The sequence below is a fragment of the Macrobrachium rosenbergii genome, chromosome 32 (genome assembly GCF_040412425.1).
Source record: "Macrobrachium rosenbergii isolate ZJJX-2024 chromosome 32, ASM4041242v1, whole genome shotgun sequence".
NCBI lineage: Eukaryota > Metazoa > Arthropoda > Malacostraca > Decapoda > Palaemonidae > Macrobrachium > Macrobrachium rosenbergii.
In genome coordinates, this window is record NC_089772.1 from 5,026,625 (window position 1) to 5,037,746 (window position 11,122).

At 36.4% G+C, this 11,122-nt stretch overlaps 1 protein-coding gene and 1 long non-coding RNA gene across 3 annotated transcripts in view; one reads left to right on the top strand and one right to left on the bottom strand.

Moving 5' to 3' along the window:
- Nucleotides 1-11,122, top strand: part of LOC136855620 (protein pygopus-like) — an 84,292-nt gene that overhangs the window by 67,973 nt on the left and 5,197 nt on the right. For both annotated transcript variants that reach the window (XM_067132743.1, XM_067132744.1), the window contains one exon: nt 10,554-10,722. In XM_067132743.1, coding sequence (XP_066988844.1) covers nt 10,554-10,722 — 169 coding nt within the window. The remainder of the gene's footprint in view (nt 1-10,553; nt 10,723-11,122) is intronic.
- Nucleotides 1-11,122, bottom strand: part of LOC136855621 (uncharacterized) — a 46,722-nt gene that overhangs the window by 6,024 nt on the left and 29,576 nt on the right. The gene's annotated exons all lie outside the window — the stretch shown is intronic.

Consider the following 11,122-nt stretch of genomic DNA (forward strand, 5'->3'; position numbering starts at 1 on the left):
TTGCCGCTCCCCAAAAATGAGACACTTGACTCAGAATTTCGGTCAAAAGGAGTCTCCGCTCTGAGAGATGCCAGTGGAAAATGACGAAATGATATGAAACTAACAGCTAAATGGGAATCCGGGAAATAATGCGTGGTGAATAACGAGATCGCAGTGATATCAAAATTATTTTTGGAGGCTGTGAACTTGAATTGAGTGAGGCTTAGGTAAATAACCTTATTATTATTATTATTATTGTGAATATATTTATCATTACTAGAGTTGTTAATGTTTTCTACCGTCTTAAATACAAGCTCCCGTTTTTCTTTACCACCACCATTAAATACAAGCTCCTCTCTCTTTTCTCTCTCTCACCACCATCTCTCTCTCTCTCTCTCTCTCTCTCTCTCTCTCTCCTTAGCGGCATTAAAAATACGATCATTATCCCGTAAAGCCATACAAGTGGACGAGAGGCTCTTGGGAGGGACGCCCCACTGATGGGAGAGGGGGCATGAGGAAGAGAGAGGGTATCTGGTCTCTCTCTCTCTCTCTCTGGGCCCTCTGAAGGGCATCGTCAAAGCCCGAGGGCGAACTCTTGGAGTGCCGTAGAGTGGCCCGCCGAGGTATGCCCAAGAGTGCCCCAACTAGGTTACGGGTATGGTGTGGCATGGAGTGATTGCGGTGGGAAAGTTATCTCGAGGATTGTGACCAAGAGGTCCAGATGGGCATTGGCATGGAGATTAGCTCTCCTCTAACACTCAGTCGGGGCACGGGATGGATGCACAGGACCTACTTGCTCTCATCAGGCGGCCTCTGCTCTATTTCCTTCCAATTATCATCTTGAACTTTCATGGCAGAAGTTGCAATATCAATTTCCATGAAAAAAAAAAAACATTAGAGCGAGTAAAATGGTACGTTAATGTAAGAAGCAATGCACTGGGTAAATTTACAAGAAAAAAAAATTCTATGAAATGACGGAAAAAACACGGGATTCCCCGCGAAATGGTTGCACACATGCCCAAAAATAAACTGTTCATAGTAGTCTACCTGAGTGGACCGTTCAGGTATTTTCATGTATAATCTTTTATCAGAATACTGGGGACAGTCAATTAACTGCAACATTTTTTACCGATAAAATTGGCACCAATATAGACAACCAAACCGATGGCAAAATCCAAATGAGAAACTCAGAAGTTCACTAAAACTCTCTCTCTCTCTCTCTCTCTCTCTCTCTCTCTCTCTCTCTCTCTCTCTCTCTCTCTCTCTGCAGGTCTGAAGTTTTTATTTTATTCTTGGACTACATCATCAGAATAATGTAAAAAGAGTCGACAAAAATTTTAAGATTCCTTTTCAATTACAGCGCAGAAAACTCTCACTGCTTGATATCCCCATTCTCTGATCTAAGAATATCTTAAAATTTTACGTAATAATACAGAAATCAAAATAATATGACATGTGATACAGAGAAAAGAGAAATATGCTTCATTTGATACAAAAATTATGAAATACAACGAAAGAGTTACAACAGACAGAAAAAATACTGCGACTGATTACAAAATTTTGATTCAGATATTGTTTTCAATCTGCATACGATATATAACAGTGGTTCTTAACTAAAGGGGGGAATTCCCCCCCCAAATGGGGAAATTTCAGAGTTTCGAGGGGGGGGGGGTGAATTGTGACCACAGACTGACCGGCTCAAACTGGCTCTAGGACCACACAAAAAGCAGTGTGCATCGGTCATCGGTCCACACTAGAGAAGACACGCTGGGCTTTTTCTCCGCTGGCTTGTGTGTTTGTGTTAGTATTTTGTTGCATATCATTTAGAATGCATCTTTTGAGGCAGACAATTTTGGAAAGGGAGGGGGGAGGATTGACATTTTGACATATGGTGAAAAGGTGCATGGCCCAAAAAAAGGTTGAGAACTGCTAGTATATAACAATTATACGTACCAGCAAGATGTTTCTAAAGCTGCCTGTACGGTACAATAACAGTTATTTTAAAAAGGAGCAAAACATCTACAACAGAATGATAAAAAACAGACGAAATCCGTCCCCCAGGAAACTCTAGTTCCGTGAGATTTATGCGGAGAGCCGCCTCTGACAACACATGGGCCAGGAGTGTCCACCCAGAGCTACCACTCTTTTGGGAGGGATCCGAATGGTTTAATTGCGCTTGTTAAGGGCTAATTACCGACTTCCTCCAAACGGGGCATCATCCCGACGCGTAGGGCACTCCGGCGGAGGAAAACTCCGCGAGGACGCCTAGACGTCAGAGGGACTCTTGGGATAAGGAACAGAAAGCCAGTCTTGGTGAGCAACGATGGCGAAGTTCTAAAAAGCAAAGAAATAAATAGGGAAGGAGAATGTGTTCAAAAACACCAGCATCTGAACGATATCCAAGTAACGAATAAGTATGAGATATTAAAGGAAGACCATAAATGCAGTTCAATCACAGTTTTAATCAACAAAATGATTCAGTGAGGTTAAGTAAGAAGTAAATAAAAGACAAAAATAAAAAATCATTCCGAAAAGCAAAAGACTGAGTAAAGTTTGCGACGGTGTAAATCAGCTGAATATTATTACAAGAGGAGAAATGTAACTAATATAACCAGATCTACAAAATAGAAATAATTAATCGTTTGCTTCTCTGCTATAAGAAGTGGCTTTCTTAATGCTAAAAAAAAGTAGTGAAGTAAAATAATGACTTTTAACAAGTAAAACATCTCAATGCTAAAACTGGAGAAATAATCTAAAAAGCACCGACGGCAAAATTAAGAAATAAATAAAATTTTTAAATAAATTTAAAAATTGTGCTTAATAATAATAATAATAATAATAATAATAATAATAATAATAATAATAATAATAATAATAATAATAACTTATTATTGTTATTACTTTATTTTAATATCATTATTATTATTATTATTATTATTATTATTATTATTATTATTATTATTATTATTATTATTATTATTATTATTCCATTCAATAAAGAAACCGTCTCGAAACTGAATCCTTCACATCCGATGGGAGAAAGTGAGGGAAGTTATCGTAAAGAGTAAGTGAAAAGGGTCCTCATCCTTCTACCCTACCCCCTTACCCAACACACCCTCACGCCCACCCCGCCCATGCCCTTCCCACGGACTTGTCTGCGGTGGGGCCTCTCATTCATTCTCCATTTAAGTTGGGGCTTTGTACAAAAGCAACTAGCCGCTGGGAATGACTGCTATTAGTTCACGTTTACTGAATACCAGAAAGCCAGAGCATGTTTACAGGCGCGCGAGCTCGCACGGAGGCAAACAAAAACACACACACACACACACACACGCGTGTACATATATATAGTATATATATATATATATATATATATATATTATATATATACATATAATATATGTATATATATTTGTATATATATTTATATATATATTTTATATATATACATACTTTTAGAAATAAATAAATATATATATATATATATATATATATATATATATATATATGTGTGTGTGTGTGTGTGTGTGTGTGTGTATTTTGTATGATCATTTGACAGAAATGACTATTATCAGGTATCCGATACATGGAGGATTTTGTGAATGGAGTGACGGGAATGGCAACTCAATGCCTTTATACCGATGGGTCTCATCAAAAATACCAAGGTTCGAAAAGGATCTAACCCTGGAGCTGATGAGAGGAATCCAAATGCTGAAGAAATCATAACATTTCAAGAAATTTATTACTTACGTAGCTTGTATATTCATAAAAGAAGTTGTGGGCCACCCCCGTGAATACACTTTGATAGACAGACAGACAGACACCAAGGTGGAAGCTAAGATATGCAAGATACGAGACTGAGGAAGATAGAGATACGCAGTATTCTTGCAATTTTCTCTCTCTCTCTCTCTCTCTCTCTCTCTCTCTCTCTCTCTCTCTCTCTCTCTCACAAACGGAATGTGCAAAATACCTTCAGAGAGACAGGGAGACAGATTGAGGCGCGCAAAGTTCACTGAGAGAGAGAGAGAGAGAGAGCAAGGATGCTCCCTATTATACTATCATAAAAAGGTCTCTGAGAGTTATATATGTTATATTGTATGTGGACCCCTGACTGACCTCATCCACTAACACTTCGCACCAGACAGTTCATTCTTATCCTTTTGTTGTGAAGGTGAGTTTGTGCATTTTTATTCCCGGGCTCTTGTGCACAATCCTTCGCGATTCGTGTGCCCTGACACACTGCTTCGATCTAGATATCTGCACTCCAGATATCTTTTACATGCACGTGTTCTGCACAGTGCGCAAAAGATTATTAAGGCACATAAAAAGCACAACAGGGTGCATTTTGCAAGCGGTGTATATTATATAATCATATATAAATTACAATATATATATATATATAATATATACTTATCTCAGTTTAATCCCCATTCGGGGTCGTTGTTTACAATGAGCCTTTTCCAGCGGCATATTTCATAATTCCTGACTCCAAAATCTCGCTACTTATTGCGGTGTGGAATATATATACACACACACTTATCTCGGTTTAATCCCCATTCGGGGTCGTTGTTTCCAATGAGCCGTTTCCAACGGCTTATTTCATAATTCCTGACTCCAAACTCTCTCTACTTATTTGGTGTGGAATAAATATATATATATATATATATATATATATATATATATATATATATATATATATATATATATATATATATATATATATATATATATATAGTGTCTGTGTGTATGAAGTGTGCGTGATATTTTTCTTCTACTGTTTGAAATAATTAAATTATTACTGTTTTTCCTTCTCTCCTGTCGCTCTCTCTCTCTCTCTCTCTCTCTCTCTCTCTCTCTCTCTCTCTCTCTCTCTCTCTCTCAAACTGTCCGTCATGCAACGACGTTGGTCCTCCCACAATAATTCTTCAATTCTGTCGCCGCCTAATTTCACATGCGCTGTGCACACGGACAAACGAACATATACCGTAATTACCCTATGATAATGAGCGCTGACATACCCACCTAACGACTTAACAACGTAATTACCCAATCCTTAACCACTTAACGAGCCAGCTAACAAGCCTGAAGCGTCGGTCACCTTGTTCCATCACTCCTGTCTCCCTCGTCTATTTTTACGGAGGACGTCTTTCTTTCACCTGAAACCACTCACGGAATAACGACAAGGAATGAAACACAGACATATATATATACACCGTGTATACATATATATTATATACGTGTATATATATATAAAGTATGTATATAAAGTATGTATATATATATATATATATATATATATATATATATATACATACTATATATATATATATATATATATATATATATATATATATATATATATATATATATATATATATATATGCAATATATATAAACAAATATATATTAATTCATTTATATTAATTCTGTGTAAAGAATTAATATAAATGAAGATAATTATATCCACACAAATTAATATATATATTTATATATTTAAATGTGTATGTTAGAGAGAGAGAGAGAGAGAGAGAGAGAGAGAGAGAGAGAGAGAGAGAGAGAGAGAGAGCAAACAGTAATCATTTTCATGTAATCGTTGACTTATCAAACAACCAGCATGATGTAAGTGAAATATCATTTATTCTTGTGTTAGCTCATCAATATTCATATAAAATATATACGGGTAACAGTTATTTCTCAAGGCTTCTAGGGAGAATTATGCATGAGATCATCCTCTCTCTCTCTCTCTCTCTCTCTCTCTCTCTCTCTCTCTCTCTCTCTCTCTCTCTCTTTGCGACTATATTTTTATCGGATATCACTGAGTTGACGACCACAGTTGTTGTAATAACAGCTTATGGAAACCGCTTAATCAATCGTTCTCCTTATACATACATAATTTTGTAAAGAAAAACAAGCATAATATGGATTGTCGAAGTGCGCTGATATTTCTCTCTCTCTCTCTCTCTCTCTCTCTCTCTCTCTCTCTCTCTCTCTCTCTCATATATATATATATATATATATATATATATATATATATATATATATATATATATATATATACATATACATACAGTATATGCAGTATATACAGTATGTATATAATATATGTATATATATATATATAGAGAGAGAGAGAGAGAGAGATTTACTTTATCTCATGGATATATAGATATATATGTATATATATTATGCATATATATATACACACACACACACACACATACACACACACACACATATATATATATATATATATATATATATATATATATATATATATATATATATCACATACAAATATATAATATGCATTTTAAAAACATAAATAACAAAACTCAACGCTAAAGAGTGTTCCACAGTGGCACTGGGAGCCTGATGTCATGAAATTTTAGGAGGTGATTTGACCCAGCCATGTTTTCAACAGTGATGTCACCGTCTTGTAGGAAAGTTATTAATTTTGATTCAAATCTCATTCACCACCTGACAGAGAGAGAGAGAGAGAGAGAGAGAGAGAGAGAGAGAATGCTGTACCCCATAAGTGTATATAATGAGTGCCTATGCTATGAATATAATATACTTGGTACTTCTCTGCGAGTACTTCACTTGACAGAGAGAGAGAGAGAGAGAGAGAGAGAGAGAGAGAGAGAGAGAGAGAGAGAGAGAGAGAGAGAGAAACCTGAAACTGTAATTTATGCGGGAAGTTTCGCACAAGGAAAATAATGTAAGCAATGTCCTGTTCGTGATTAAATTCACAGTCCTGATGTATATACTGTTCAACGCAGTGTGAATACCAGCAGAAAGTATCAACAGCATGCAAATATTCCTAAAAATGCTTGAAAGTTTTTAATTTGTTGTCAGGCCAATAATAATAGTTTTTCCACGAACTTGCCATTTATGAGAGGTTCCTCGACAACAAGCAAACGCATACAGAGAGAGAGAGAGAGAGAGAGAGAGAGAGAGAGAGAGAGAGAGAGAGAGAGAGAGAGAGAGAGAGAGGCCATGGGATTTGATCTCAACAGCTTTCTGCACGGAATAAAAGCAGAAAGAAGTCTATCGCAAGAATAACAATATAATCTCTTTACATTACCACCTTTTTCTCCCATGGAGGAGGTGGTGGGGAGGACGCGACAAATAGTAAACAAGAGTATTTTACAAGTGGACAATATGGCGGTACTTAAACCATCTTTGTTGCTAACATTTAACGAGATGGGGACGCCGATGTTACCATGTTACCAGATACGAATTTTCGCGATATTTTCTAGGCGAGTTCAAAGTACGCACGATCACACAAACATTCCAGGGACATACGTTTTACAATCAAGATGCATCAGAATAATATGACTTTGGATGATCATTAATTAAAGACTATAAAAAGTTGCGTAAAACACTACGAGGCAACTGTTTACTTCAATTAGGCGGGAAGGGGAGGCCAGAATAGAAAAAGATGATTATGATCAGTGTACAAGTGACGGCAGTTGGGATATGTGGTTGGCAGTCACCGAAGAGATGCTTCTGAGGCTTTCCTTTTTTTCATATTTTTCACCGGGCTACCCTACCGTGGGATTCACTCGGGACTTCGATAAGCACCGTGGGGAAAAATGGAATATATATATATATATATATATATATATATATATATATATATATATATATATATATATATATATATATATATATATATATATATGAATATCGATACGACCATGAATATCTATAATTGCTTTTTATATGCATTTTCCTTTCATATTCATAAACCATGTTTATATATATATATAAACCATATATTATATATATATATATATATATATATATATATATATATATATATATATATATATATATATATAAACATAGTTTATGAATATGAAAGGAAGAAAGATACATATAAAAAAGGCAATTATAGATTTTCATGGTCGTATCGATATTCATATATATACTGTATATGTATATATATATATATATATATATATATATATATATATATATATATATATATACATACATATTCATATATATACATATATTCATATATATATATATATATATATATATATATATATACAATATATTATTGCACTTCAACCTCATCTGCTCTTAAAACAATAAGGTTTCTAGAATGAATCCCGTTCCAAATTTTTTCCGTACCATCTATTTTTTTTCGAACTCAACTTAAACTACTAACTTACATTTATTAAAGCTTACTTAAAAATACCATAGGAAAAAAGGCAATTTTAAATGGTTTCACTCTTTCATTGACAAATTTGCAACCAACAAGATTTAAACGATCTCCACAAGCCGAGACCGTAATATTTAGCGAGCACAAGCCAGGACTCAGTCGAGTCGAGTTGCTGGGCCGTTATAAAGCGTAATCACTAACACTCAACCTCTTCATGCGTAAGGGTTGGGGATATCGAGGGGGTTGACTCAAGGATAACCACCCCGGGCCTCCCCCCCCCCCTCCGCAAACTACGCTTGAATGGGTTGGGGGGATAAGGCTAATTCTGGGTAAGGTGGGAAGGGACACAGAAACGGCAGCATTATGTGACATAAATAACAGAGAAAAATAGGGATCTGTTTCCGCATACTTCGGAATGACAAAATCAACTTGGGTATTCATGAATCTTATATAAAGGACAGAGACTTTTGCAATTTCAAATGACAAACGAAAAGAGTCTATGTCTTCAAGTGCGTTTATGCACACTGACACCATAATACATTTACGTTGCAATTTCGAACGATAAAAACACATAGAAAAATAGAGCATCTAAATAGCTAAGAAATTCAAGGAAGAAGGAGGAAGGAATTTCTTGTTTCAGAAGTGATCCTCATGATTTCTATAATACTGGAATTTTGTGAGTTAATTACTCAGCTTTGTGTACATGCCAGAAGTCTTCTGGAATCGCGTAATTCATGGCTGAGATCATTTACAAAAATATAAAAAAACGAGAGCATCAACTTCATCTGTCAACTTCCCAAACGGCGTCTTTGGGATATTTAGGTTCATTACAAAAGAGGAGCAACAGAGATGGAAAGAGAGAAATTTTCTGATTGCCTCGCCCAGGACCTCCCGTTCGCAATTGCATTGTGGCATTCATTTTGTCGGGGTAGGGATTGAATTGAATGTAGAGTTTAGGCCAAAAGCCAAGCACTGGGACCTATGAGGTCATTCAGCGCTGAAACGGAAATTGACAGTGAAATAGTTCAACAGGAGGAAAACCTCGCAGTTGCACTGTGAAACAATTGCTAGGAGAGGGTGGGAAGTCAGATGGAAGAAGAGAGAATATGAAAGGAGGTAGAGTAAAAGGAACGAAAGGGGACACAGCTAGGGCCGAAGGCACGCTGCAAAGAACCTTAAGTAATGCCTACAGTGCACAGCACGAGGTGTACTGACGGCACTACTCCATCTACGGGGTGGGGTATTGATCACCCGAGTTTTTTCCTTGCCTTTGAAAGAGAGAGAGACTTGGGGGAAGGAATGAAAAATACTTTTACTATAAATCTCTATTCTAGCATTTAAAATAGAGCTTTTCTTTTTTAGAATGTTCTCTTTCCTGCTGCTCTCATTATAAGCGACAACTTTGACTGTTAAAAAGAAACGGTCCAATAATTTCTTGTAGGTTACTCTTAGATTTTATTCAGCCACTTTTCCTCTTCTTCCGTCAAGTCCGAACCCGGCAGACAATGACATTTAAAAATGAATTAAATGAACAACACTACCATTAAAAAGATTTTGAAAACCTTATTTTGAAGGCTCCACTCAATCACGTATGAATTCTAGGGTAATCGCACTCCCTTTTCAATTATCTCCAAACGCAAACTGTTTTCGGCGTCGTTTCGAAAAGCAGGAGTTGGATCGCAAGGAAATATTTCCAAACCTTTTAGACTTATGATCAATTTACGCAACTCAAGCAGAAAGGGAGACTTCACACCTAATCATCTTCGCTAACTAAGCTGGAAGCATGTAATGTTTCCAGCAGTGACTCAGTTGGTGCCAACAAGATATTTTAAGAGTAGATGGGCAGTTAATAGGTGATGAAACTTGCCACATACATTGATGATCTCATTTTCTTAGGGTGGATAACTTTAAAGAGAACTCGGTTCAGAGTTGACAATTTGTTGCTAAGGAGACCATCTTAACTTTGAGCATATTTCTCCCACAAGTTTATCACCTCGAAGTCAAATAACAAATCATATCTACCGAGTATCGTCAAATTCTCTTGAAGCATCTTGATAAAACACACCCAGGCACCCACGCCTAAAGGTGCAGATTTTTCGGCAGATTAAGAACTTTGTAATCGGCGACATGACTGAAGACCTGTTAGCTGAAAGGTCTAAACTTTCACCGAGTTATTTTTATATTTCAAAAAATGTTTTAATTCTATTACCTAACAAGGAACGTAAGGAAAAAGTAAAAAATATTTAGAACCTGAATGCGCCGTCGTTGTCAAACAACAATAACTATACTTAATGCGGAAATAATAATTTTCTCTACAGGGTGAAAAATAATAACATAAAAACAAAGGCATTTATAATAATAATAATAATAATAATAATAAATCCCCAATATTTCCTGACAGGTGGTGACGGGTGTGAAGAGGAGTTTACCACCTTCTACGAATGGCGGTCTCGGTCTGGACGGCGGTCCGGGGAGTGACCAAACCGTCGCCAGCCAAATGAGCTTGGCGCCCCCTCCGCCCAAATTATCCAGGACTTTGCCACCACCATTACTTCCAGATCATATCAACGGTAGGTTGGTGAGAGAGAGAGAGAGAGAGAGAGAGAGAGAGAGAGAGAGAGAGAGAGAGAGAGAGAGAGAGAGATTGTTACAGAAGACCAATTGCTTCAATACCCAATTTCAAAATTTCCTATTGGCATCGAGAAAGAATTATGTGGATTTAGTTTTCAGTCCCAGTTAAAAGTTTCCGAGAGAGAGAGAGAGAGAGAGAGAGAGAGAGAGAGAGAGAGAGAGAGAGAGAGAGAGAGAGAGAGAGAGAGAGAGAGATTAACATTACCATCACTTCTTACAGTATTATAACCCTTAATATCATAAGCAATTTTCATTAAATTATGTGTAATTCATTCCTTCAGTGCATATGTATATATATATTTGTATATATGTGCGTATCTGCATTAGTGTACATCATAT